The sequence below is a fragment of the Canariomyces notabilis genome (genome assembly GCF_033297395.1).
Source record: "Canariomyces notabilis strain CBS 508.74 unplaced genomic scaffold N656scaffold_14, whole genome shotgun sequence".
NCBI lineage: Eukaryota > Fungi > Ascomycota > Sordariomycetes > Sordariales > Chaetomiaceae > Canariomyces > Canariomyces notabilis.
Genome location: NW_027041836.1, coordinates 520,819 through 548,307, shown reverse-complemented (window position 1 = coordinate 548,307; position 27,489 = coordinate 520,819). Strand labels below are relative to the sequence as shown.

Here is a 27,489-nt window from a genome sequence, read left to right as displayed (position 1 = left end):
CTCTGAGTAGTTTCAATTAACTAGAGGTGTTGTGGTTGAATTGACTTATATAAAGCAATTCAGGCGCAAGAAAAGTGCGCCACTCGTTATGCTGCGCCACTCGTTATGCAAGTACGTTATATATAACTGCCTTTATAAGCTGATGATATTTTTAGAGAATTACTCCGTGTTATTTTTAAGAAGTCAAAATCATATTGTACATTGCGGTGACTACTGGAAACCTCAGTGACTACCTACTTGCTGCCCTCGAGTGCAAGGAGATAGACTTCCTCTATCCTCGACCGCATCACTCTCTCGGCAGAAGCCGGATCCATCCGCTCCTCCGGTCCGGTGCGCATCATTTTTCCGACCAGGAACATTAGCTTGCCCTGCGGGTAGGCTTTCGCCTTGCCTTGCTTGAAGCGTAAAAACTCGCCCAGAACCTTGGCCTCGCCTTCGACAGCCTGGTCGGCTAGCGCCGCATAGTCTTGCTCCGAGATCTCCTGAAACCATAGGTCATTGGCATTGATAGCCTCTGAAACTGCGCCAGAAGTAATGTCCCCACGGAAGACACCCCAGAGCAGGTCCTTGGCGACTTTGGCCGTGATCTCTCTTTTATGAAGATGATACAAAATGGCGGCTAGATCAGCCGATGGAACCTTGCACTCACCCTCCGGTGTCATGCCGAGGTCGGCGGAAAGCTCCGTCAGCTTGCCGAGTTCATGGAGACACCAGTTGACAGCGAGAAGGGCGTGTCGATGACCGGACCGTGTCTCTAACTCGGCACTGCTGTCGATTCCCAGGCGCTCATCTAGAGTATCCAGGAGTCTGTAAAAGTACTGGATCCGGGCTCCGTTGTCCAGCAACATGAGAGACAGCGCGTCCTTGGCACTCAGGCCGTACCTCGCGATCAGCATGTCGATCTCAGGATCCGGCAAAACCCCCATGGACGCGGCCAGATGCCCGACCAGGTCATCGCCAATAACAACAGGACCGAGATCCGGATCGGGCATGTACCGATAGTCGACCTCGCCCTCCTTGCCACGCAAGCGCCGCGTTCCTGTGCTGCCGAGCGACCAGCCGCGTGTCTCACCCTCCACAACCCCGCCAGCCTCCAAAACAGCGATTTGCCGGTCGCGCTCGGCAATGATGGCGTCCTCGACGGCCTTGAAGCTGCTCAGGTTCTTGATCTCGGTGCGGGTGCCCAGCTTGCCGGTAGCGACATCCTCAGTCCTGCGCACAGAGACGTTCACATCGGCGCGCAGCCCGCCGGCTTCCATACCCGAAACGCAAGCGTCGACCGATGCGAGCAGCATCTGCACCTTGCGCACGAGGGCGGCGGCGGTGGCTGGGTGGTGGATTTGCGGGAGCGTGATGATCTCGATTAGCGGCACGCCGACGCGGTTGAAGTCGAGCCAGTGCACCTCGCCGGGCTGGGCCGTCGTCTTGGCCGTGTCCTGCTCCATCTGCACCTGCTTGATGCCGACGTCGACGCGGTCGCCGTCCTCGGGCGCGATGCCGTCTCGCGCGTACAGCGTGATGCGGCCGTCCCGCGCAAACGGCTCGTAGTATTGTGTAATCTGGTAGCCGGCGGGCTGGTCCCAATGGAAGTAGTGCTTGCGGTCGAAGCGGCTGACGGGCTGGATGGCGCAGTTCAGGGCCAGGGCGGCGCGCACGGCCGGAATTAGCGTCTCGGGCTGGAAGATTGGCTGCGAGCCCGGCATGGCAACGTCGAAGAGTGCGACATTGCTGTTGGGTATGTCGTTGAAGGAGGTCGCGGCCGCGGAGAAGAGCTTGCGGGCTGTGTTGAGCTGCGCGTGTATCTCAATGCCGACAGTCAATTCCCACCCCGGTACTGTCTGGTTGTCCGCGTTCCTCTTCTTCTTCGTCCCGGACGCTTTGAGCGCCTTGGCCTGTTCTTTCAGCTGCTTACGGAGTGGCGTAACGGGCGCGGCAGAAACGCTAGGAGCAATGGAGGCGATCGTCGCGTTTTGGCTGGCGAAAGCTCTTGTTTGTCGAGAAGGCGATGCCGTCGTTCCGGGAGAGCGAGGCAGACGCGCACGTAGACAGTCCCGGCAACGGATGTGGCCTGTCAGCAGGTATCTCCTGAGCTCAGCCGTTGGAACCCGAGACATGCCGACATGTAGGCAACGTCGAGGTGCTCAATTGAGGTCCAAAGATGAAGATGAAGCGCGTGCAGAGGTTAACATCAACGTTGTTTAAGGGTTAGCCAAGCTAGATCCAAGCTTCTGGGGTGGGGACTGGTGGAAGCGCTGTGACCGGAAAACACCAGGTCAAAGTGGGTCCCAGGGGGGTAGTAGGGTGCCTTCTGCGCGCGCAACAGTCAGTAAGCCAGTAAGCTAGCCTAAACAGCCAGTTCAATCTTGCAGCCGTAGGATAGGCCCGAAAACGTGTTTTCTAAGGTTTTCTTCGAATACATTCAATTCTACAATATGTAGAGCCTTAGTTAGCTACCCTTAGTTAGTGTCATGAAATGACCGTACTGATGGCCGGGCGTGGGCGTAGTCGTAGCGTGGGAAGCCGCGACGACCAATCGTTTTAAGTAACCAATAGGAAAAGGATCACGCTTGGCGTAGTGATCCAGGTATAAGGGATCACCAACAACAATGGAAGGCTCACGGTGAGCTTGGTGAGCATTTACAAGGAAGGATCACGGGGAAGGGAGTGATCCTCAAAGACAACCATTAGTACATTAGCTAGCTAGTCTATCCTTTGGAGGACCTCCTGAAGGTTCTCTAGTAAGCAATATAAGCAGTTGTCTTTTGTCACGAACAGACCTTACTGGCGGCCAGGCATGGTCACAGCCGCAGCGCGGGGAGCCGCGGCAGCCAATCACTCAACTAACCAATCAGAATGGATCACTAGGGAAGGAGAGTGAGCCAACATAAGGATCACTGGGATCACGAAGTGAGCCAGGTGAGCCAGCACAAGGATCACTGGGATCACGAAGTGAGCCAGGTGAGCCAGCACAGAGATCACTGGAGCAAGGAGTGATCCTCAAAGACAATCATTAGTATATTAGATAGCTAGCTATTCCCTTGGAGGACCTGCCAGAGGTTCTCCAGTAAGCAATGCAAACAGTTGTCTATGCTACTGTGTGAACACTTGCTTGTGCACTTGTTGTAGACCCTTTGGCTCTACCGAACCTCACCCCGTCTTTAGTTAGACCTTCAGTCTCAGAGGAGTCCCTTTCAGTGGTAGGGGACCGAGATTCGTCACAAATAATAATTATAGGCATTGTAGCCAGCTTACTTAATAGGTTTACAAAATATATAGAATTCGATGGAATTGACGAACAACCTTAGGAAACGCGTTTTTAGGCCTATTTGCCAATATCAACAGCTTTAGGAATTAGACTGGCTATTGGGCCTGACCACCTGTTGCGCGTGCGTGGGGTACCCTACTATCCCCCTGGGACCCACTTTGACCTGGTGTTTTCCGGTCACAGCGGCAAGCAGCTGTCGTGCTGGGCTGACACCTAGAAGCAGCTGTCGACAGGACCGAGAATTGCGGAGTAATTGTCATAAAACCAGACAGTTTTCGGCCTGGTGCCTGAACATGGAGCTTCTTCATCCTCAAAGTTGCAGCCGAGAGATTCGATCCGAGTGGCTTGGGCCGGTAACCTTTCACTAGGTTTCTACTTTATTACCGGTCCGTCCTCAAGTACGACACGGCACACAGTTCGTATTCCTTTTACTGTGCTTTTCTGTACTACTAAACAGTACACACTGCGACCATCCCCCCCATTGCAGGAGCCGCGGCCAGGACGTCCGAGATTGCGAGTTGAAACTTCTCCATCACTTGCAGCCGACTGAGTGAGACTAACAATCCGTTAAGTACCCCGTACAAACAATGGAGTGGTGAACCGGAGACAGGAAAGCTTCTAGGGAAACAATGAGCGTTGGGCTCGAGCCCGAGGAGTCCACTCAACACCCAGTTGGGTTTCCTCATGTATTCTAAACCACAGAGCAGACAACACGGACCAAGGAAAAGAATAAAGAAATTCCATGATACATATGTTAGTCTCAAACACCGGAAAGAAAGAAAAAAGACACCGTCAAACTCAAATTCCCGAGTCCTCCTGCTCCCAGAGGGGGTCATGTGCCCGCCAGGAAGCGCAGACGTCGTTAAACACGCCGCGGCTGACCTCGTCGGTCACAATCTCGGACTGGCTCTCGACGAACTCGAGCGAAAGGCCCTGGCTGGCGTGCCAGGCAATGTGGCAGTGTGTCAGCCAGGTGCCTGGGTTGTCGATTTGGAAGGCGATGGCCAGGTAGCCTCTGCCCGGCAGCGTGGCGACGTCGCGCCGCGCCGGGTTCCTCGTGTTGAAGCTGCTCATGTTGCCATTGAAGACGCCCTCCTCGGCGGCCAGCACCCAAAAGTCGTGGCCGTGCAGGTGGATCGGATGCGCAATGCTGCAAACAAACGAAAAATCCTTGACGTCAGCTGGGATCTCCCCGGGCAGCGCGCACCGACTTGGCAAGGGCAAGGACAACTTGGAAGTGGAGGGGAAGGGGGGTTGGGGCTTGGGAGGCTTACGGCAAATTGCTTTGGTCTTGAATCACTAGGACTGTCCATTCCGGGCCAGTGCCGGTTTTCTGCGAATCAGGAACGATGATTAGTCGAAATCGCCGCACTCTCTGGGGGTTCGGGGTCACTGCAAAGTTGCAAACATAGGAAGACTCACGTTGACGGCAACGACGTTGTACTCGGTGGGGAAGAGGACATCCCCGTTGAAGATTCGGGCCATCGTCGGGTTCCCCCAATCGAGCACCAGGCTGCTCGTATTGAGAGTCCACTGGAAGTAGTCGCCAGAGGTCGCGTCAAAGGACAGTTCCTCAACGTTGGTGCCGCCAATGTTGGTGACATCGAGCGACAAGTGCGGGATCGTCTTTTCATTTGGCTCGCCGAGGCAGCTGCTGGTTTTTGTGACGTTGCTTTCGGACGTCGGGGGGTCGATGCTGCTCGCGTCATAGCGAACGATGCCCGTCATGTGCTCGGGGTGATCGTTGGTCACGCAGGCTGTGACCCAGTCGGCCCGCATCCAGTAGTTGCCCGGCGTTGCGTTTGCCTCGACAATGATATCATATCGCTGGCCTATGGTGATCTGGACGCTGTCGGTCGTGTAGGGGACAATGGGCACCAAGTCCGTCGCTATGACGGTGAGGCTGTGTCCGTCGATGCTGAACTGGAACACTCCGTCGATTGCCACGTTGATGAGGCGGATAAGATATTTCTTGCCGGGTTCGAAGACTGTCTCGAACTTCTTGCCGTTGCCGGTGCACTTGGGATCCGCCGGCGACAGTGTGGAGCAGTCAAATGTGTTTGTGCCGTTGATCAGGCCGCCATCGAGTGACGGAGGAAACCCGGCTTTCGCTTCATGCCACCTAGTGAAGGCTTCGACGTGCGACCAGTCCTGCAGAAACAAGACTCCGAGATCCTCGTCCCAGTTGGCCGTGCTAGGCCCCCGGAGAATCATGCCCCCGAAAAGACCCTCGGCGTACTGGAGGCTGAAGTGGCTGTGGTACCAAGTCGAGCCGTACTGGGTGACGTTGAAGCGGTATGTCATGGACTCGCCCGGGGCGATGGCGCACTGCGTCACTCCGGGAACGCCGTCGTTGAGCGTGTTATTCAGCATGCGAATTCCGTGCCAGTGGATTGCGGTGCCATTGTTGACCATGTTGTTTGTGACATGGATAACGAGCTCGTCGCCCCAATCGGCGAAGAGGGTTGGCCCCGGCACGGTGCCGTTGAAGGTCATACAGGTCCTGTTATATCCGTCTGGGGCACAAGGGCCCTCCACGACACTCAGCCAATACTCCTGCGGCGGGCGCCCGGTGCTGGGAAGAACTTCATAGTAGTTGGTGTCGATTGAAAGGTCACCCCAGCATTGGCGAGACGTTGCAGTGTTCTCGCAAGCTTGCCGGGGCTGAAGCGAGACCTCTGGGAGTTCAGGGATGGCGAAGGCAGATGAGCCCAGGGCGGTGGCAAGAAGAGCAAGGATTGATTGCAACATGTTTCTTGACTTGAGTGTCTCGGTTAACATGGTGCTATCAATTCAAAGTTGAACGAATGTGGCCGCGCCTGTTGAGTGACCGATGGCTTTTGGTCCAAGAGCTGCTTGGATAGACTTTGGGACATTGCAGGAGATCATCGACTTTATACTCGTACAGCATCAAGATCAGAGCCGCAAGAGAAGGCGGGCTTGGCTCCATGTCGCCTCGCAATGAGTCTTTGGCGAGGCATTCCACGATCCGGCCCGGTTAAGCCGAGAAGGAGTTGTCCCTGGTCTACCTTCCGTAATGGGCCTGCTCCCCTGAAGCTCACATCAATAGTATCATATGACAACTCCTTGGAGGAGCATTCGGAATCGTAATTTTAGGTGTGCCGCACGGAGGCTTTCGTCAGCCACGATCGTTATGCTCAGCTAGAGGCCTTCAGCAACTTGAAAGTATAGCGCAGCTCCGAAGGGGGGAACCTATCGTAACGTCAACATGCTCTACGAGGGCTAACTGGAAGGAGAGGAACCCGTCGAGTACTACAGTCCCTGCCGGAACTTACAGAACACCATGACTACTACAGTGACGATGTATTGGACTTCAATATATCGCTGCAAGTGGTAGATCTTGCCCCGTATAGGATGGTTACCCTGGGTGCTGGGTCTTGTTGACTACGGGATCCGGGGTCAGTGCCTGCTAAGTCCACGTGGAGGAAGGGAACGGCAGCCGAAGAGAAATCTTTGGATCTGTATGACATGTCAAACTTACCTGTCAAGGGCATAACGCTCGGTGGCTTCTGTCCCCCTGATGCTGACACTTTGATTAAACAGTGATTCAAGTCCTTGGAAGACTCGGTGAGCAGCGAGTAAGTGTTATGTCTTTATGACTCCCTCTGGGCATCACGTCACCTGAGCCAATGAAGGGTTTGGATGCACCGCACGCTATACGAGGCGCCTTCAAACATGTACCGGTTGTGGCCGCTTATTTTTGAGCAGGAAAATGTAGCATATAGGACTCTTCGGGTACATGTACAATACCAGGCTTCCAGGGGTCGGTTTTCGTGTAACTCTAAAGAGTCCAAAGGATTCGCGGGAGCCTTATGGGCGGTGTGAATACGCTTTGGCAGTCCCAACATGCATTGAAGCCCATGCAACCCGTAAGCAAGGGGGCCAAATACGCTTGGAGGATTTCAACCTCAGCTCATGTTAGGCAAACCGTGCAGCTGAGGAAGTTAGGAACTGCTGCTCTTTGAGCATGGGCTGGTACTTCCGTTTCGCATTGCCGCGTGTACCTAGGTCTTGGTCTACATGTGGGTTATCAGGGGAAGGGTTTGTGATCATCCGCCTTCTCTCATCAGTTTGAGGACTTCCCTGTATAAGTCATCTGGGCTTCGTGACTGTGTGTTACCAACGACACTAGTACCTTGTGTAATGTACCCACGCTTTATCTCACCTGGCAGGAGCAGAATACATGTTGGTTGGTTATTACTCTTACGAGCTTTTGGGCTACATAGTTCATACTCGGTGAGTCCAGCTTCAGTTCTCAGGATGTGCACAGGGCCATGTGGCTGCTAGGGTCCCTAGACCCTAGCTCAAATGTAAGAATCGGGGGCCAATTAGTATGCTGGTTCCTTGATATATAGTTGGTCATGTTAAGACACCGCGCATTTCGCATCATTGGACCAGATATTTTAGGCAATCAGCGTTAACATGTCTGTTGGGTGCGGATCTCGCGGATCTCATGGTTCATCCCGTGTGGAGGCCACCATCCGGATTGGCCGGACCCCTGATTGTTTGTTAGCTTCGAGAGGAAACTACGCATACTGTAGTAGGAGTTTGTGCATACAATATATGCCTGGGTAGTATTTGCTTAGTAGTATGTACGGAGTAACTGCATGATCGTTCCCGAGCCCCCAGCCCCCCCAACCTCTACATCTACATGATCTCCAGTCTGCGATGACATTCGTACCCCCTACCAAGGTAGCCATGCAGACACATGGGTTATCCCTTACCAGTTGCCACTACCAGGCCAGGGTGGAAACTAACGTAAGGCATGCTCGATGGCTGCTCCTACTTCTCCAGGCCATCAGGCCTGGTAGGTGTCATTCATGCTACCGCACGAGCCGCGCTATCTGCCCATTCCTCCCCTCTCCTGCGTCAAGCCTCAAGACAGAGTTACAATGGAAATTCAATATCTCAACTCCCGATATCTTCCCGTGTCTTTGCGCGCGCTTGATGGGTCAGAATGAGGGGCGTGGTTGCACCAACTGTTTCGCGAAGTTTCGGTCCCTGATTGGCGAGAGAAGCGGAATGCTGGAACGGGTTGACCGTGACCCTCCATGCATGTGCGTGACTTCAACATCGGCAGCTTGAGCCGAACCACTGCGCAGTACCTGCTTCCAATCTGCGAACCTTCAAGTGCTCGACCTGCCGATGTTCCCTTAGCGCAGCAGCGGAGGTAGGAACTGTGCATACCGGAGGTTTGCAGCGAAGCATGGCTAGCATGCCTGTATCCGACGAAAAGTCCTGGCTGGGAGCCTCGGTGAGTTCGGGGTTATCATCCGGATCAGGATCGATATCACAGTCCCGAACATTGGTTGGATCTCAGCGTACCGGAATTACGCGTCGAACTAGCCCAGACAGGACGCTACTGGGATTCGCAGTTAATCTTCATAGGGCTGGCCCCCATAGTAGGCTAGCGATCGGTTAATCCCCGATTGCACGTGTGGAAGTCACATAGTGGCCGTGGGATGCGTCGAGGCGATCCGGACATAGACCCGGAGACCAGGATACTGCAAAACCGATTCATTTCCGACAGTTTCGTACTGTGTCTGCGTCAGCGCCACAAGCGACAGGGCCACATGCCGTTCCTGGACCGTTGTCAGTTTCTCCGTGGCGGAGCAAATGCGAAGTCCAGACAGACGCAGAGAAGACGCAAATATGGGGCACAGTTCCCAGGTTACCTTGACCTGCTCGTCCGTGCCGTTCGTACACACGGCAAACTTGCCAGCGCCCCTTCATGCACCTGCGTTGTACAGCGGAACGGTCGAGGTCTCTCAGTACAACGACGGGAAGGTCAATACGCTATTGTGGCCTTCCTAATGTTGGCGCCGAGTCATGAGGGGTCAGCCATCAGGTTGCCATCGGTACACCAATTCGGCTCTGAAAACGCCGGGGAACGCGCGTCCACCCATTCAATACAGGAGATCAGAGGTACCTAGCCTGGAGGCATGTCCCAAGCCTGTCATTGATGACAAAGTGTTGTTGATGCCTTTGAAACACCTGCAATGCCATCCGTCAGCATGAATAACAATCCGGAATGCAATGTGTGTAGTATTGTTTGATAAGGGAACTTCTCCTTGACCCCTTGGGCTTGCCTCGGGACTTGCAGTGTCGAGTCGTCAAGGAGCAGCATAACTGAGTCCGACCTTTGAGAACTTCAAGTGCTGGGTGGTATGAGTCGAGCACTCTCTGTCGGATTCGGAAACTACTCCGAGCAATATTGATAGTCCGCTGCAAGTTCAAGGTCGTCACGGGTAGACAAGAAGTCGGCAGTAGGACGGACTTGCTAGAGCCCGTCCGATGACTTGATATCGGGTAATGGAAAAGAGTAGTAGCCTATCAACAAGCTAACTGATCAGTAGTTTGTACCCAGCCATACGCAAAATAACCGACTCATTGGAGATAGAAGAAGCATTTCCACTTACCTAAGACCAATGTCGGACACTGCATATTCAAACTACCTGCATACCTTATCTCACCCATTGAGACGAAGATCATCTTCTGCTATACTCACACAAGGGGTAACACCGACAACCTCTAGGAATATGAAGCTAACCCAGCTCTTAACCATGAGGATCCGAGCCCTTGCGACTTGAACAACTCTACTAAACGATACCGAAAAAATCTCATGAAGAGGAGGGGCAACAAAGAAAGCCGCAAACGAGGAGAAAGGTAAACGACAATCGCGGACCAGCACGCTAAGTGCCGACAATTATGAAAGGGTCTAATAGGAAAGGTATGGGAAAGGCTAACTAGTGCCAGGCCGCCAGTTAGCAAACCTGATAGAGCAAATAGTCAGGTGGTAATCTTGGACTCTTCCTGAACCAGACTAACCTGCTTATTCCATTCATCTGTCCCCAAGGATATAACATCGCTAGACTCTCATCTGGAGATCCCGGCTCACTGGGCTCAGGACAGCCACACCAGCGTCCATCGGACATCCTAGCTGTGAAGGCTGAGACGGAATGATCGGTAATTTCTTCTAGAGCAGCGACGGCAAGAGCAAAAATAGTATCGTGAATTCCGGCATTGACGGCAATGGCATCGATATCGATGACGCATATCGGGATAATAGGCGTAGCGATGAGACCGGCGTGAGGGAGCTAATGGGTAGCAGGCGACGTATTGTTGACAGGTATCACACCACCCCCAGTCAGTCATGTTGAATTGTTGAGTTGACAACGTCAGAGTAGCCTGGATATCTGGCTTCTGGTCTGGGTCAGGACGGCTAGGGATGTGAAGATGAATCGGGTCGATGCTTAGAACAGTGACCTGAAGGTAGCTTCTTCTGTGGAGTATTGAGTTTGTACCTGTGAGGCCTTAAGGTACTTGTACCTGAGTCGGCAGCCTTGAGTTGGGAATGACGAGCTTGAAGAGCCAAACCTAGGAAATCATGTCCAGTCTCATATACCGATAGAGATGCAATCTTATATACTTTTTTGCTGAGCTTCAGAATCACCTTGTTGAATGAACAATGAGACACTGCCACTTGACAGATGAGATAGTGTCCGTGGCCAGTACATACAGTGGAAGTCCATTTTGGGTGTGAAGCGTCGGTTTTGCAGTGTCTGGGATTTTCGCCATTGAGCTAGAATTGCGTCTTTGAAACATTCAAACTTGCTTGTGACGGTTTTTGAGTTGGTGGGAGCAACTTAAACTTCACAGCAGCGACACGCGCACTCATCACTTTCAGGGTTATGTTTTGGTGAGCTTCACGCGCGAGGGGCACGTTGAGACTGTAGCCGACCAACCCCCAAATTTTTTGGCCTCACACGCCAGTCAGCAGACCACGCGCACCTGGCGTTACTTTCTCGCGTCGCTGCCTGCGGGTAAATGTTGGATTATTGTGATTTTCACTATGACTCTTGAGGTTTAAATGGAAACGCAAAGCTTGAAAAGCCACGGACCGGCAAATTCGAGTCGTCGAGCCCACCGCTTAGTCACCAGGCAAAACTCAAAACCAACGCAAGAAGAACCCATCGAAAGCCACACATGTCCCCCAGCCAAGTCTGATCAGTTCCTCTTCTCGCCGCCCCCAACCGACGGGCTTGCAAACCCGAGCGTCCTCTCCTCCGAATTCCAAACGGTATAATACGACCTCAACAACGGCGACCCAACGATCCACGCGCGGCGGCCCTGCAGCGGCTCCCTCGCCGGCCGGGGCGGGTCCAGGAACACGCCCTGACAGAGGCCCGGCACGCCCGGGTACTCGCCGACGTTGATGAAGGCCTTGTCGAGCGTGACGTCGACCTGCTCTTGTCCCAGGCCGCCGTCGCCGGCACCGCCCAGGGTGAAGGTGACGTCCCTAACGGCCTGATCCAGGACGTCGCACGGCGCGCCCCAGCAGCCGCGGCAGCCGGCGATGGGCTGGATCTGGTCTGACATGAGCGCGTACAGGTTGCGCGTCGTCTCCACGTCGGGCGTGACGACGACTGCCGCGCCGGTGTCGACCAGCGTGACCGAGTCGGTCGAGTTGGCCAGCAGGCTGCCGCCGATGCGAGCCCCCTGTACCCCGACGACCCAGCTGCCCCTGCTCTCGGACAGTGGCCAGTCCAATGGGATTGTCTTGAGCGTGCCGGGGATGTATAAGGAGGGGTCGGTTCCCCCAAGTGTCAGCCGGCCGCTCCGGGTGTTTGTCTCGATGAGTGAGAAGCCGAACTCGGGCCGCCGCAAGGTCCCGCTGTCGAGTAGGTTGCCGTACGCGGTCGAAAAGTTGGTCCACGGGCCGAAGGAGAATCTGCGGGTCGAGCCGAGCCCAAAGATGCCGTCGGCTAGCTGCTCGGCCAGGCCTGGCGAATAGACGTCGCACAGGAGGAACTGCTGCTGCTGAGCCTGACGGTCGCCGACGTGTACCGTGTCGATGACGGCGGTGCAGTTTGCCCCTTGGGGATCTGTGGACGGGATAGTGTGGCCAGTGGCGCCGGCGAAGAGACCCTCGATCCACACTCCCGGCTGAGCTGAGAATGTGCCGGAACTGGAGGGATCAAAGAGATTGTGGTGCCCGCCGCACGTGGTGCAGTTGCTACGGGGTAGTAGGAGGGCTGCCGCACCCGTGTCAAAGACGACGTTACTGCCGGGAGTCAGCATTGAAAAAGGCAGCCAAGAGCGAATAAATTCGACGGTCAAGCAACGCAACAAAGTACTTGTTCGTGGTTCAAACTTACAAGATCTGGGGCGGATTGCCCACGGCAATGTCGCCAGACCATTGGTACTCCGTCATGCCTCTTCCCCATACCTGAAGGTCAATATGGATCGGGGTGGCGTCCCGAGGCACGGTCAGTGAGCCGCATTCCAGTGGCGGTGGGGTGTCCCTAGGTTGAGCTCCCCGTCCAGTGATATCTTGCAGCACTGCTGACCAGCACAGTGCGACATGAATGCTGAACCAAAGAAGCACCCTCATTGTGAACTGCGTCGAGATTGAGAAGTGAGAGGGAATGAAGTGTAAGTTGGTGATACAGCCGAATTGCTTGTTCGCTTCCAAACCAAGAGATGGGATGGTTCTGGGTTCCGGTCTTATTTAAGTGTTACATTCAACTTGTGTTAATGTTCCCAGCAATGCCAGCATTTCGGTTACACAGAAGAACAATACTAACCCCTGGAGTCGCGACGCCTATTTTTCTAGGCTATGCGAGGCTGAATGGGCAGCTGTTGAAACAGACAATACTAAGCCCTGCTCACTCTACCGATTGGAACAGAAGTATAATAATTATGAGAAATTAAATCCCAAGCCATGGGCAAAGTTCCCTCCCCAAAACTTTAGTTCCCTTGCAGCGAAACCTCCCAATAGCTTTATTCGAGACCGAGTTGCTATACGACACCAGACACGTGGTAACAAGCCAATCGAGATCCATGTGAGGGATTTCATCCGACTAGCAGATAGGTACGAATATCGAATAGCTGGCAAATCAATGGATAACGCCTCAATAGATCACGCTTGGGGCTCTTAGTGTTCTGGCCCGGTCCGCGGTTCGGCCATTCCGACCCTGATGCCTGCTTGATCAAGGCCCGCCGTGGTATTTCCGGCCCATATCTGCAGCTCATTGTTATCCCAACCAGCCGTCTGCTGGCTGTGGCGTGCGGAAAAGTCAGGTAGCGGTGTCGTCGGCGCCGAGAGCTCCGAAACCCTGTTACCCTGCAGTGGCGTCGCCTCAGCTGCCGAAAGTTCAGCGAGGCCCGGGCTCCCTGGTCTGGGTTGCGACTGAGTATTTGAGAGATATGAATTTTGCGACATGAGAGACACGTGGTGACTATCTTTGTGTGCCATCCCAGGCGACAAGGGCGCCAGGGTGCCTTCCCCTGTCCCATGGCTGAGGTCACGAAGGTGGTGGAATCTCGACAAATCGAATCCTGAGAGTTACACCCTAAAGGTCAGTTTGACTCTTTCCCTCTAGGACGAATATCTGATACATACCTTCCGGTGAGCCCATGATAGGCACGGGACCGTATCCCGCTGGCACTTTCCCGGGACGCCCGCCCCCTCTGAAATCTTCGACCGCAGCCCGTCTTCGATTCCGTCGACATCTGAAGACTAGAAACGATAACATCGCGATCGCAACAACGGTCGCGCCAATCGCAATCCCAACAATTGCGCCAGTGTGTAGCCCTCCACCGCTGCTACCTGTATCGGGGAGGGATGGAGTCGGCGCCGCGGTGCTGCTCGTCGTGGGCGCTGGATCGGAATTGCCGTCGACAAATATACTTCGGTCCCGAGCATCGGAACTGAGAAACGCTGGTGCGAGACCGTTGGCATGACATGACCCAGCACTGCAAGGGTTTGCCTCGCAGCAACCCATGAATGGGGGCTTGGTGAAGGCGCATGAATACCATAGGGCCCTTTGCTTGTCGCCACCACATTGTTGAGGGGGTACGGAATCATAGCTGTCACTAGAGAAAGAGGCTGGTCGGAGGGAGCGGGTGGGACATACTCCGGACCCAGTTTCGCATGGGTTTACGGTGCAGCAGCCGACGAACTCAGTCGCGTTGTTCTGGCAGACATAGAAGCTACCCCCGCTCGGGCAGCTGGCCCCAATTGACGACAGACTTGCCATTCTTTACGTTGGGCCGGACGATTTGTCTGTCGATTCGGTTTTAGATGCTATCGGAAACTCTTAGGAGTTGAGAGCCGATGTGACCTTGTAGTCCGACATGGAACTTTGAGCCAGGCAAAGGACCTAAAAGATAAGGAGCGGCTTGTCCATTTTCGCTTACCAAGTTCTGGCTCTGACCCTCCAAGGCAATGCCGTTTAAATCTGGTTGCGGTTTGCTCGGTTCCATGTTCTGTAGTAATCGACGTGAGGCAACTACTGCACTGAAACCGCCAACGGGGTAGTACCAGTTAGGAATCTCCAAACTTGGTTGGTCCAGTGAGCCGAGTGACAGCCACTACAGTATGCAAACGTTAAGGCGTGCATCTAACTCGGCTCATTTATGATCGGGACAGGGAAGGTGGGTAAGAGAACACTGCATTCAGCAGCCAACAAAGCAGCTCCTATCCCAGGATTTAGATGTGACCAGTCTCATAATCAAGTATTGCTAAAGTGACGAGCAGCGGCGGGCAGGGCTACCAACTTCTCCACAGCAGCGGCTTAGATTTTCGAATACGAGAAGTCGGCTTGCCATGTGTTACACGCAGCGCCTTCAAGTTGCTCTTGTAGCCTGGTCACTTGGTGGGCAAGTTGAGGTGAAGCTGGTGCGGGTCTGACCTCACACCGAGGCCGGGCTGGCCAGCCACAACGTGGTCCAACACACTCACTACCCTTTATAAAAGGCACCTGTTCCCTACTTCGTGATCTCTCCGCAAACGACTGGCTCAGGTCCAAGAGTCCAAGAGATACTGTATGGCCATTCGTCGGCACTCATCGAACATTTGTCTCAAGGCTGTGCTGTGTCAAGCTTGACGAATCCCATTGCGCAGCACTTGGTATCGTAGACCTCCACGGCTTCATAATGATCGGTTTGTCGACTAATTAAGTCGAGAAATATAACTTAGGTCAACTTCCAACAAGGCTGGAGGGGTCGGCGGGGAGGCAGCTGGGACCCGTCAGGCTGTCGGGCGAGCCAACATGCTGATTTGTGCAACGCAAGTTCCACCTCCAAGTTGGTTGCTCGCGGGTCACTGTGCAAAAGGCCGGGCACAACAATCAAGGCAGCGAGATATCCAATAGGTTTTCCAACCTGCATTGATTATGGGGTCTGATGTGATGCTGTAGGCTGGGTTAGACTGGCAGACTGCTTCGTTGTGCACATGTACTGAGCCTTGGGTACCACAGCCTCGGCAAGCTCATACAGTCAGATTTTCAAGGAAAGGCAGATAAATGGACACAACTCAAGCGTCGAGACTCTGAATTCTGGAGCTCAACGGATACTTGGTTGTTAGATGCCAAAGTCAGGCCAGAAGTTAGAACTTGAGGCGCGCTTACGCGCAGGTGGCAGCTGCGGGTCGTTGCACTGCCGGATTTTCCCGCGCGGGCCGTTGTGGGAAAGTGGGTCACCTCAAGCTAGCGGACCCACCCTAAACTCCGAAGCCAGCTCGGTTGTTGTCGAAGTGCCACAACGAAGCATCACGTTCACTCCTGAGTCTCCTCACTTCACGGTGCAATCATCTGCGGACGCTGAACTCTTATAACTACTGACATTCGCTAATCAACAGACGATGAGCGACGTCGAAGTAAAACCACACGATGCCGCTCCGGCGGACACGCCTTCGGAGCCCAAGGCAACAGGAGATGCCCACCCTTCCCAAACCTCAGTCACTCCGACTGCTCAGGTCAACCAGGTGAACCAGGAGGCGACGACTGCGACCAGCGCAGCGAACCCGCCTCCTAACGAAACTACACCAATCGCTCAATTGTGGAGCCTTGCCCAGGCTGCCGGTCACCCCGAAATCTGGGGGGTAACGCTTGCGGATCCGGAAAACCACATCCCCACTCGGATCATCTTGCAAAAGTATCTCAATGCCAATGATGGAGACCTCGCCAGAGCCAAAGACCAGCTGTCAAAGACATTGGAATGGCGTGCCAAGATTAAGCCGCTAGATTTGGTCAAGAAGGTCTTCAGCAAACCCAAGTTTGAAGCCCTGGGATACGTCACCACCTATGTAGAGGAAGGTTCCAGCGAGCCAGAGGGCAAGGAAGTGTTTACATGGAACATCTACGGTGGGGTCAAGTCAATCGACGAGACGTTTGGAAAGCTTGAAGAGTGAGCATCCGATTCTGCAGAATGAAATATAGTACTAACTATGTCTTCTCCGTAGGTTCATAGAATGGCGCGTGGCTCTGATGGAGATTGCGTTGCAGGAGCTGGCGCTCTCGTCAGCAACCAAACCCATAACGGCTGACTACGATCCGTACAAGATCTTCCAGGTTCACGACTACAAGTCCATCAGCTTCCTGCGCCAGTCGCCTCAGGTCAAGTCAGCGAGCTCCGAAACCATCAAGGTTTTTGCGCAGAACTACCCCGAACTGCTGAAGGAGAAGTTCTTTGTAAACGTCCCGGCCATCATGGGATTTGTTTACACCTTCATGAAGATGTTCGTCGCGCCAAAAACCATCAAGAAGTTCCATCCCATGGCGAACGGCATGAACCTCGCACGAGAATTCGGCGAGAGCAAGGTCTCCAACCTGGGAGAGAGGCTACCTGCAAACTACGGCGGCAAGGGTGCTGAGCTGGCGGAACAAGGCAAAGGTCCGCTCCTGGAGTGATGCGTTTTGTTGGCTGCCCATTCTCTGCTCTAGTCAGATAGTTGTTAATCCCCTTGCAGTCGGTCATTGGATAGGTTGTAATAGAGACCCAAAACTGCTTCCATAATACATACTAGTATCTTATTTGGCCCGCTATTGGGAGTATACCAAGTGAACGACTTGCGGCTACCGCTCAGCACCAAAAGGACCTTGAAAGGGAGAGATTTCGGCTAACTGAGTATGTTGGCTGACCTTGAGGATTCAGAACTGGGAGAAAATCAGGCCGTGTCTTATGACGGATATCCCAAGGTGGGATGCTCGGAGACCGAGATAATGGTGTGTAGTGCCTTATTTGGCTGCACCATAACAGCCATGAATAGCAGCGCTTCATCCGACGTTTCTCCTTTGCAGAGGAGAACCTTGATGAACGATCACTCGACTCAAGAGACGGTCAGGTGTAGTTTGGTAGGAAAACGTGTCCGAAACGAGCGAGGTATGAATATTGTTATTTCAACTGCACAAAGGCGCTTTTGGTCTCGACCAAACCCGACACTCCAAATTCGCTGTTTTCCTGAGTTACTCATTTCCATCACCGTTTGGTATCACTTCGCGTACAACTCCAGCGCCCGTTTGTGCAGTGCAAGGTACATGTACAATACGTCCGCCTTACGCACGAAACAATCTGAACCTGGTCCCAGGAACGCAAGCTTAAAGTATTGCACATTCCCTGGCCGGACTCCACTTAAGTAAACCTTCTCAGACTTGATTTTTAAATTCTTAGAGAATCGAGCAACTTATCAGTGTCAACTTTCCTGCCTTCCCTTACCATACTCCTCAGTAACTGAGTGCAAGGGAAACGCCGCGCACTCCCACCTCCAAAGCTTGCTACCAGTACCAACAGGGATGGCGAATATGTCATCACCAGCCCATAAACCTGTGCTGCCACATCGCCGCGGGGTCTTCGCTCATCGACTGCTTGCTATACTCATACGGGCTCTAAACTCGGTACCTCAAACGATACGTACAACAGTGCTCATTATCCTCCTCTTCACCCACATCACCGCCGCCGCGGTCATTCCAACACCTACCAGCACTCTCGATGGATCAGGAAGCATCGATATCCCAAGCTCAACATTAACTACGACTGCAACTTCAAGTCCCACGCTCTCCACAGCCGAGCAGTTGTACGGCACACCCGCTCGAGCAATCTTTTCAGGCCTGGCTATCGGGTTTGTCGGGTCCCTCGGTTTGTGGTTCATAATAGGGAGTTTAATACTCGTTTGCTGGGCCATTGCGCAGGAAATTGGGGTCAACTGGAGGTGGGTACATGACTGGTGGGGGGAAGCTGGCCGAGGAGGAATCAGATGGGAGCATTTGAGAATAGCGTTTATTTTTATATGATCTTTTAGGTGGAGCGCTGGGAAGGAGAAGGGTGCAAGGGAGAGGAGGTTTTATAGAGTCATTACCGGTGGATTCTCTCACTTCACAGGATGAGCTACCCCTGATATTGCATTGCTTTGGTTAGGGAGTGGTCAGATATCTGGCTGGAGCGGCGACATAAATAAGTAGGTGCTTTGGGAAGTTGATGTCAGTGTTGACCTAGGGTTTGGGTGCTTTAGAGGGTGCGGCCGGAGATTCTGTTAGATAGGCCACCACATAGTGACTGGGAAATCTCGGAAATACATGTAGATTCCAGGGCTGCTTACTTGTAAACACATAAATGAAAGCATTAAGTGACATATATCCGCAAATGGGGTGGTTCACGAAACTCCCGTCTGAGGCTTGTCCTGAGTAAGATAAACGTAAGGATGGCTAGAATAGATCTTAGGCTCGGCCTTCAAGAAATTAGGAACCCGAAAGATAGATTATCTACAATTGGAGATAGATGGCAGGAACCGGCAGCCTCGTCACTGAAAAAGTGAAAGAGCCACGTCGGCTTAGGAAAGCAAGGTGCGTACCCTCCCCCAATACCAGGAAGCACCCACCAAGCTCAGTTGGTCTAGTGATCAGGCCACAGCCTTCTGGTTTATGACTCCTAACCTTGGTCACCTTGTGTATGTGGGCTGGTTGAGCTCCCAGGAGGTCGCTCGTTCGAGCCCTGGGGTTTTTTTTTTTTTTTTTTCTTTTTGCCCCAAAGTCAGAGTCAACAAGTTCGCCGTGCTTCCCCTTACCGTGAGTCCGCTTCCAAGCACTGGATTGTTTCTTGTCGCCGCTTGGGCAAGCAAAGCCGCTTTGGCCTCCGACTTCCCGTCCCGTATATCGTGCCCCGAAGTTCCGAATTTTGGTCCAGAATGAAGCTAACTTCGCACAGTCCTCCGCCCTTTGTTTCCATACAAGTCCAAGCGGTCAACAATAACAAACAAGGCCTCTGGATCAGTTTCCCATTTATACTGCACCCGTCAGCTGACTGCTGCTCAAGATGTCTTGGGTTTTTCGATACCCGGACATGCCCATCCTGACAAACGACTTTGAGGAAACTACAAGCGCAACGTTAGAAAACACAATGGTGAGTCGATAATTGCTAACCTCAGGTTCGATTTTGAGTCTACTCTCACCTATCTTCCGGAGGTGATCGAGCCCCATCTATTCCACAGTGTTGCAGTTCATCGCGTCCTAGCCATCGGCCGACTGACCAAGCGCTCCTAGGACGATGCCATGGTTCCCGCGATAATCATCGACGTCATCTTGGTGATGGCCTGCTTCATCATGCTGGCAATCAAGTTCAAAATCGACTCTACCACCGATCCAGCTGTGTTCCGGAACTTCGACCATGGCTTGCCGCTGAGCAATCCAACCCAGGATCGACTCGTTCCGCTTTCGAAAGTTTGCTCGAGTCCCCAGGAAGAATGCGAGCCTCGGACGCAGAGCGGTCATCATGGCATAAACTTAACTGCTCGGGTCGAAGACCAGGGATCCAAATCTGCAGAAGACGCGGCTGGAACCACGATCAGTGAGCCCCGAGCTGTACACCCCTACCAGTCCCCGACTAAAGACTGCGGCTCCTACACGGTTCACACCAACTGCCCTTGAGATATTGAGAGACGGGGCTCTCTCGCTCAACCCGATCCCAATTCTCTTCGACAGATCTTGCCTCGCAGTCAGGCAGGGGATAAGGAGCCAGAGAGGAACCTCCCATGTATTCAAAACTGATTATGTGGGTTATCAGTGCAGTAATGAATTCATTCCAGCAAGTGTTACCTCCTCTCCCCGTCAACACCAACTGTGTAGCCCCTCGCGACACCACTCCTGCCTTCTTCTATCGCCGTGCTGGCCTCGCCTACGAAGTCACTACCGAGGCCCTGCCATGTTCGCTGAGATCGTAAGAACTCGGCACCAGGGCTCACAACTCCGTTTACTGTAGCTAATTCAGCTCTCGGCCGCAGGGCCAGGGCACTCATGTTGGGTGCCGTGGTTCCTCCGGTTGAGATAGCACCATTTCGTATCTCGCCCTTTCCACCACCCGTTCTCATCGGCCGGCTGTGACTGATTAGCCTGCCAGTACGCAGGTCGAACTCTGGCGGCGCCGACTCCTCGTCCTCAACCCCATCCTGCTCATACGATCCCCCTTGGACATCCTCTCCCCCATCCCTGTCTTCCTTCACAGGCCTGTTATCTTCCTCCTCTCCTCCTTCAGGCCCAACTTCATCCCCTAGCACTGGAACGCTCTCAATTCCACCCCACCACTCACCAGTCCACACCCTCTTGTCATCTCCGACCAACGCAAGCCCAAGCTCAAACGGCGTGACGACGGGCCGGTAGAAGCCCGCATCATCCTCGACCAGCGAGCTCTCCCAGCAGCCGACAACGACCCAGCCCTCCACCTCGGCAAAGTTGGCCAGTTTGGCCGGATTGAGCTTTCCGACCACGACTGTGTAGCTCTTCTTGCCCGCCGCGGCAATCTGTCGCCGTATGTGGTCGACCGAGGACAGGTAATTGGACACGGAGAGCGTGTTGACCAGGATGCCAATCACCCCTGACGACGCGAGGGTCAACACTTTGGCGTATCTCCGCCCGAGCAGGCGCGACGTGGATGGCGGAGCGGGCAATTCGAAGTCGGAGGATGAGGAAGGGGTCGGGTGGATGTCGAGCGATTGGACCCGGGAGGAGAGGGCTAGGAGGAGGGCGGTGGGAGGAGTCGAGATGTGAAATATTGAGTAGGTTGTGAGGTCGTGAGTTGAGGCGGTTGGAGGAGGGACGTCGGTTCCGTCTTGTGGAACTACGAGCTTGCGGTTGGGGATCTTGCCGGTTGGCTCGTGAACTATGGAGGTGGAGAGGAGGTTCGTGTAGCCGCGGGTGTAGAGATCGGCTGCGAGGGATGGGACGTGGTCCTGGTAGGTTACGTCTGCCATGAGGATCACGTTCGTGGCTTTGTCTGGGTATCTCTTGATAAATGCTTCCAGTGTAGCTTCCCGGTCGAGGTTGTGGTGTGTAAAAACGTATATCACGGGCAGGCGGGAAGTGGGCGAGAGGCAGGCCCGGCCATAATGTACCACCACGTCAGCATCGACATGTTCAGCCGCGATCTCGTCGACGCAGCATGAGCTGTAGGATGTATCCGCTAATATGTATATCCTCTCATGGGGATCTGTTTTATTCGCGCCGTCACCGTTCGTGGTCGTGGGAGATGTCGTAATGCCGGCTTCCGATTGCTCGTGAAGGGAACTAAGCTCCAAGTGTAGGGATTGCACTATCCGAGGCGCATCTCTCAACATGGAGTCTGGAAACTGCAGTGCTATCCTCTTCCACCTGCCCTCCCGGATCTCTTTGGCCGTGCGGGCGACTTCGTAGATGTCGCGTAGTTCATCGTCTGACTTCGGTTGTTCCGATGCGTCCGGTTTAGAGGGGACAGCGTGGTCGAATAGATCTTCTGCTGGCGTTGAAAGCACGGGCGCAGCAGATAAATTGCTCGCCATGATCGGTGATGCTGGGTGTCTTGGGCAGGAGGTTGAAATTTCCAGCAAGGCGGGGCAACTGAAGGTTCGAAATTGCCCCGCAATTTGGGTGACGTCGGGTACAGTACCTGCGGGTCGCCGCAACTAGGGTTGAGCTTAGTGAGTGGGCCTGTTTCATCTCCCTGAGGCAGTGATTCCTTCACGTCCACGAAGATACCGTTAAGGTACACGTACTCCGTAGCGACATGTCCGCCTGCATCATTCAGAGAGAATTTGTCATTGGCAACGACATTCGATGCAGAGCTCCAAGCGATTCTAGAATACCGTCCCAGGGTTCCATCCAACAGCGCGAACGCGAGCTACAGTATAGCATATCAGTGCCGCCGAGTAGGCAACTCCGCTAAAGATTATCAGGTATCGCCATCCCTGGTCTCCCGACCCCGAAGCCAACAAGGCACCCCCAATGGGAAGGCTGCTCAGTGTTCCGAAGCTTGCCACCATCATGGCTGTTGAGAATAGTCGACCAAAGCGTCGGTGGTCGCAGAGCTGTCCCAGACAGACGGGGACCAGCCCAATGTTGCTCCCGCTGGCAAACCCAAATAGCACCACGTACGCAATCAAGACAGCCTTTGAAGTGCCTGCTGGTAACCATAGGGCAACCGTCGTGATTGTGCACAGCGCAATGGTGGAGATTATGACGTTGAATCGGCCAAGGCGGTCAGCCAGGTAGCCCGGAAGAACTCGGCCCACCACGGATCCGGCATTCAAATATGACAGGAGGAGATAGCCTTCGGTCGCGGCCTGCCCGTTCGCGGCGGCGTATGAGACGATGTAGGTGAGGGGAATGAATAGGCCCCATTCCATGAAGAAGACGCCAACAGCTGCAAAGGCAAACCGGGCATCCCTGAAAACGCTGAGATCGGGCCAGACCGAGTGTATCTTTGGGCCCTCGCCTTTGCTCGGGGTTAACCTCGTCCGGATAAAGAGATTGGACGGGATCGCAAGGCCTAGCATGATGAAAGCGAGGATACGACAGCTCCACGCAAACCCAACATTAGGCAGCAGCTCACGGAGCAGGACAGGAAACACGACACCGCCCACTCCGCCCGCAGTTGAGGCGATTCCAGTGGCCAAGCCGCGGCGGACATTGAAGAAGTGAGCGATGGCCCCATACGCGGGGCAGTTGAGCAGTGCACCACCAATGCCGCCCATCACTGAGTAGGTAAGCATAATCTGATAGTACTCTATCCAGCGGTCAGCTCGTCGATTCTTTCATGGTGCAGAAAGCGAGGGCACTTACGATCGCACCAACTTAGGAGCAACAGACTCAGGACTATCAGCAAGCTGCCGACCGCCACCAGCGCTCTTGCCCCAAACCGATCAAAGATGGGCCCGACCTGGATGCCAACGAAGAAAACAATGAATAAGTACAGGCTGAAGATCCAGCCAATCTCTGACGGCGTGTTCTCGACGAGCTGGTTCGTAGAGAAGTACGATTCGAATACGGCCGCTGAGTTGATCAGGCCGAATAGCGAAAGCATTGCGCAGAAGGACCCCAAGACGACGAGCCACCCTTTCACACCGCCTTCTGGGAAGTCGACTGTGGTAGCCGCCGACGGCAGCTGTTCCAGTTGAGCGCCATCATTCTCGCAGCGGTTGCGGGCGGTGGAGTCATCGCTTCGGACACCGGGAGGTGCGGCCTCCTTAAGATCACTTGCCTGAGGAGAGACAAGCTTGTTGAGCCCGTAAGGGCTCTGAATCTCCTTTTCCGCGTCTAGCAAAGGCAGGACGGAGTTGCTGTTGCCGGAAAGCTTGATGCCACCTATGCCGGTGTTCTCTTTTGTGCCACAATCTGGCTCTGTCGTCATCATTTAGTAAAGTCTGAATCCTTGTGAAAGGCACTCAACACACGCAGTGGAGCTCCCAGAGCGCGGATCAGTAGCGGCCACTCCTTATGCCCTTAACTGATGGGTGCGACACGGCCCGCTGGTGAAACAATATCGTCCGCTTTTGTGTCCAGTAGGCTAAGGTTGAAAGCAGGTGGGTTCGTGACCACGAGTGTATATAAGGGAAGGTCGTGACGAGGAGAAAAAAATATATGTATCTGGCCAGTCAACTCGATGGAATACGGGAAAACTCATCGACATGGGTGAGATGATGGTACTCCACTTGGTGGTTACCCCAGTTTTGAAGTTAGAAAATCGGCCTTTTCAACGTCGGCAATGGACGGACATACATACATTGAGATGACTTCCTAGCATTCTTCGCGCTAAGTTTCCGAAGCATCTCATCCAATGTGTCTAGAGCGAGCGGAAGCGAAATACCGTGGTTTCGACCTTCGGTTCTCTCACTTTGACGTTGGACCAGAGGAAATGCCGCCATCACCCACAGCAAGGCAAGGGCTTGGCAGTCCCAACCCTACGCCCTTCCTTCCATCGGCTTGACATAATGACATTCCACATCCGGTGTAGTGTATGCCGGTACAATGTTGCCGGTGGCTTCCTTCCCCGGAGACATCCGTGATCGGACTTTATGCACGCCCCTTCCCCAGTTCCCATGCACAGGGCCAACTCGGGCAACTCTCACCATGCTGTCCGGGCTTGCTCAAGACGGACTAGAGATCTTCGCAACACTGACGACCATGTTTTCCCTATCCCGGTGAAACTACTCCCTGCTTTGCGAACATAATCAGACCTTCTCCCGTCCTACCAATGTCCAAGATCTCTTCTCAGACATCAGATTCTGGCCCGGTCGCGATGCACCCTCAGCTGACGAGTCACAGTTTGGGGCGTTTTAGCCAGTGCAAGATCTCGGCAGAACCCAAGATCGTCCAGCTTCCTTATATGTATCAATGTGACGCTTGGCTCAATGCCATCTCTCCCTGGATCTACCGCAGTGAAGTGCTGATATGGTGATTTAGTGAGCCAGCCTAATGCAACTCGGAAATCGGAAGTGTCCTGACAGGTTTCCAACTTGTTTGTTCAGATACATGCCAGAACAACCACGCATCAAGTGTCCCTTCACCAGAATGACCAGATTGCCTCAAGCTTCTTAGTTTGCTTGGCTCTTCCGCTTGTGGCGGGCGAAACGTGGTGTAACTGCGACTCCGTCATCTCGTTGGTGCACTGCAGCAAGAAACCCACGAACCAATCTTGCTTTCTGATCTGGACAAGCCAGCTTGAGAGATTATTTGACACTGCAGCGGGTCCTTCGACACGCATGCTCGTCGTGGGGCAACAAGGAACAATATCAACGTCAACAAATCGCTCTCACGTTGATACGGTGCCCCTGTTAAGCTTCAGCCGGAGACCAGTGAACTTTCTTCTCGCTAGCGATGATCATAGATCATATAACCCGTTCGATAAAGACTGATGCCAGAATTGCAAAAGAAAGCCCCTGCTGCTGCTAGGAAAGGGAAGGTAACTAGTATAAGGCCTCTGACAGACTCCGGCTAACTTACTCTAGTCATGATCTAAGCTAAGCTCCATCCAAAATAAGGAGAGACCCCCGAGAGTATACTCTGCATTCACCCTAGCCTCCCCAAAGTCGAATTTGAAAGGGGAACCGAGCTTGCTGTCCGGGGTAATGGACGCGGGTGACTCTTGTCCCAATCTTGCTGCCTTTGACTTTCAGCTCTCTGTTCGTTCGACTTTTGAGGCTCCGGTAGTGTTGCGATCCAAAGTTGCATCTGGTTTCTCCGGAGCTCCTCTGCGTCCCACAATTCCTCCCATCTCCGATCGAGTTGCCGGAGGATAACGCTGTTATCATCTACCGGCAATTCTTGTCGTTGTCCAGGTCGTCGCCAAGGAAACCACGACCCCTTGGCCAGCTTCATCCTCATGAACAACATACAATCATTCAAGCTCATCTTTCTAGGCGTATCACAGTCCTGGAGAAGGCAAGCGGGAGCGGGAGAGGCCTCCGAATGGAACAGGTGGTTGAAGCGAGAAAAGACCTGGTTGTCGAAGATGAACTCGCTGCTGAGGATAATGTCGCAGGGCAGGTCCTCGATGACATGTAGATCACAAACGAAGGTTGTCTTTGTTGCCGCGGCACGCCCCCCTCCTCCCTTGCTAGTGAGTGTGGCGAGGCCATTGGCATACTCCAGGTACCTGTCATAATCGAGCTCCCTTGGCGACGACATTGGCGGTGCATCAAACTCCATCTCGGCGTTGAGGACCATGCCGTCTGTCCGAATTATCGACCCGTCAATGAGTTCAATCGACCGCTGGTACCTCTGCCCTCTGTGGATGGTGAAGTTGTTGCGACGGGCAAAGTCCCCGGACACGAGCATGAGATCAGATCCCGTGTCTGGGAATGCTGATGCGGCACAGCCGTTGACGGAGCAGCGAATGCGATCCCTGGGGGCCTCGTCCAGGAGGAACAATCGGCTTCCCTTCTGCGCGCAGGGCCGGAAACGGTCGATAATCCGATGCGTATACTTGGTCAACGTCTTCGTCTGGTCAAGGAATTCCCGGCCCAACACCCACGTCGTACACGCATTTCTTCAGCACGCGGAAGTTGCGTCGGTATACTATGCTCTCGCCCCGAAACTTAAATTGGCCAACGGCCAGCCCGGTGCTTTCGGCTGCGTTACCTCCGGGAAGCGTAATCGATATCTTCGCCGCTGGTTCAACTTCGATCCCGTGCCGCCTCGCAAAGTCCTCCGAGATGGCGTTGACAGAAGAGCCCCAGTCCGGTAGTGCGTTGACTGGAACCCCATTGATCGTGCCCGGGACTTCCCAACACTTGATACCACATGTGCTCGGGGTATAGAACTGCCTGAGACTTGAGTGCACGGCAACAACACTATCTCGGAGATGATTGCCCCCGCAATACGCCTGGTTCCAGTGACTCCAGTCGCGTCGACAGATCGAGCAGCCTAACATCACACGATTGCAGGCAAGGCAGCGAACGTGAAGCCGACCCAAGGCGGTACAATCACTATAGCTTCCGCAATTGCAGCAAATATATAACCAGGCCGAACAGTCGGGAGCATCCATGTCCGTTGTATTTAATGTAAACCAACTTATCCTCGGCCTTGTTCGACTTGAGTTTCTTGGGCATCGAGGTGGCGGAAAGATTGGGAGGTTGAGATGTGTTGAAACTTGAAAGCGGCTTGGCTGAGCCGTGAAGCCCTGAATCTTTGGAGTCTGTCCCTCGTCGAGGTTTGCTAGTCCTGATTTGAACTCCAACAGCCACAACTACCTTGAAATTTTTTTCCTGCAAGTTTGGTTGAAGAAAAGGATTCATGGAGTGTTGCGAAGCACGCTGGCATTGCCAGGATGGGACGGTTATTGGCCCATGTCCAGTCGTGGACTAGCTGGTGTCGACGTGTTTTCGCCGCGGACCAGTTACTGCCCGCCAAGGACTGTGGCAGTGCGGCTGCTCCGTTTCTTGAAGGTTACCTATTTGCCGTTTCCCTCGACTTGGAGCCAGGCTGCATAGCAAACAATGTGTCCGAACCGAATAGCCTTACGATACGCCCATCCTGTCAAATACCCCTAACTAGCAGTACTGTATCTACGGACGTGGCCGACAAATGACGCCAACGTGACTTGGGCCCTACCACACCACCTGGCCGGGAACACCGCCTGCATTGACAAAAGACTCGTTTCCAAAGAAGATCGCAGAACGG

The 27,489-nt window shown here is 53.8% G+C and overlaps 10 protein-coding genes across 10 annotated transcripts; 3 read left to right on the top strand and 7 right to left on the bottom strand.

Moving 5' to 3' along the window:
- Nucleotides 1–126: 126 nt before the first annotated feature.
- On the bottom strand, nt 127–2,402 carry N656DRAFT_780422 (uncharacterized protein). The gene has a single exon (XM_064815370.1). It carries the CDS (start codon nt 2,112–2,114, stop codon nt 234–236), a length of 1,881 nt encoding a protein of 626 aa, XP_064669256.1. The 5' UTR covers nt 2,115–2,402; the 3' UTR covers nt 127–233.
- A 1,272-nt stretch (nt 2,403–3,674) lies between these two features.
- Nucleotides 3,675–6,467, bottom strand: N656DRAFT_780418 (multicopper oxidase). Its single transcript, XM_064815369.1, has 3 exons — nt 4,688–6,467; nt 4,540–4,598; nt 3,675–4,415 (listed from the first exon to the last, which is right to left on the bottom strand). Exons 1-3 carry the CDS (start codon nt 6,014–6,016, stop codon nt 4,064–4,066), a joined length of 1,740 nt encoding a protein of 579 aa, XP_064669255.1. The 5' UTR covers nt 6,017–6,467; the 3' UTR covers nt 3,675–4,063.
- A 4,619-nt stretch (nt 6,468–11,086) lies between these two features.
- N656DRAFT_780415 (acid protease) lies at nt 11,087–12,716 on the bottom strand. Its single transcript, XM_064815368.1, has 2 exons — nt 12,645–12,716; nt 11,087–12,555 (listed from the first exon to the last, which is right to left on the bottom strand). The coding sequence occupies exon 2, from the start codon at nt 12,365–12,367 to the stop codon at nt 11,294–11,296; it is 1,074 nt and encodes a 357-aa protein (XP_064669254.1). The 5' UTR covers nt 12,368–12,555; nt 12,645–12,716; the 3' UTR covers nt 11,087–11,293.
- On the top strand, nt 12,525–13,071 carry N656DRAFT_147733 (uncharacterized protein). The gene is made up of 2 exons (XM_064808654.1): nt 12,525–12,555; nt 12,645–13,071. The coding sequence occupies exon 2, from the start codon at nt 12,770–12,772 to the stop codon at nt 12,998–13,000; it is 231 nt and encodes a 76-aa protein (XP_064669253.1). The 5' UTR covers nt 12,525–12,555; nt 12,645–12,769; the 3' UTR covers nt 13,001–13,071.
- On the bottom strand, nt 12,738–14,688 carry N656DRAFT_780413 (uncharacterized protein). Its single transcript, XM_064815367.1, has 2 exons — nt 13,692–14,688; nt 12,738–13,627 (listed from the first exon to the last, which is right to left on the bottom strand). Exons 1-2 carry the CDS (start codon nt 14,326–14,328, stop codon nt 13,224–13,226), a joined length of 1,041 nt encoding a protein of 346 aa, XP_064669252.1. The 5' UTR covers nt 14,329–14,688; the 3' UTR covers nt 12,738–13,223.
- Nucleotides 14,689–15,932: 1,244 nt separating this feature from the next.
- N656DRAFT_769304 (CRAL/TRIO domain-containing protein) lies at nt 15,933–16,980 on the top strand (the record flags this gene model as incomplete). Its single annotated transcript, XM_064813692.1, has 2 exons — nt 15,933–16,477; nt 16,533–16,980. 2 exons carry the CDS (start codon nt 15,933–15,935, stop codon nt 16,978–16,980), a joined length of 993 nt encoding a protein of 330 aa, XP_064669251.1.
- Nucleotides 16,981–19,378: 2,398 nt separating this feature from the next.
- N656DRAFT_799049 (uncharacterized protein) lies at nt 19,379–19,989 on the top strand (the record flags this gene model as incomplete). Its single annotated transcript, XM_064817829.1, has 2 exons — nt 19,379–19,465; nt 19,606–19,989. The coding sequence occupies 2 exons, from the start codon at nt 19,379–19,381 to the stop codon at nt 19,987–19,989; spliced, it is 471 nt and encodes a 156-aa protein (XP_064669250.1).
- A 164-nt stretch (nt 19,990–20,153) lies between these two features.
- N656DRAFT_790302 (diphthamide biosynthesis protein) lies at nt 20,154–23,719 on the bottom strand (the record flags this gene model as incomplete). The annotated part of the gene is made up of 3 exons (XM_064816874.1): nt 20,154–21,995; nt 22,176–23,095; nt 23,152–23,719. 3 exons carry the CDS (start codon nt 23,717–23,719, stop codon nt 20,154–20,156), a joined length of 3,330 nt encoding a protein of 1,109 aa, XP_064669249.1.
- Nucleotides 23,720–24,985: 1,266 nt separating this feature from the next.
- Nucleotides 24,986–26,229, bottom strand: N656DRAFT_147613 (uncharacterized protein). The gene is made up of 2 exons (XM_064808653.1): nt 25,312–26,229; nt 24,986–25,139 (listed from the first exon to the last, which is right to left on the bottom strand). Exon 1 carries the CDS (start codon nt 26,143–26,145, stop codon nt 25,378–25,380), a length of 768 nt encoding a protein of 255 aa, XP_064669248.1. The 5' UTR covers nt 26,146–26,229; the 3' UTR covers nt 24,986–25,139; nt 25,312–25,377.
- Nucleotide 26,230: 1 nt separating this feature from the next.
- On the bottom strand, nt 26,231–27,185 carry N656DRAFT_147404 (uncharacterized protein). Its single transcript, XM_064808652.1, has one exon. It carries the CDS (start codon nt 26,852–26,854, stop codon nt 26,315–26,317), a length of 540 nt encoding a protein of 179 aa, XP_064669247.1. The 5' UTR covers nt 26,855–27,185; the 3' UTR covers nt 26,231–26,314.
- Nucleotides 27,186–27,489: the final 304 nt, after the last annotated feature.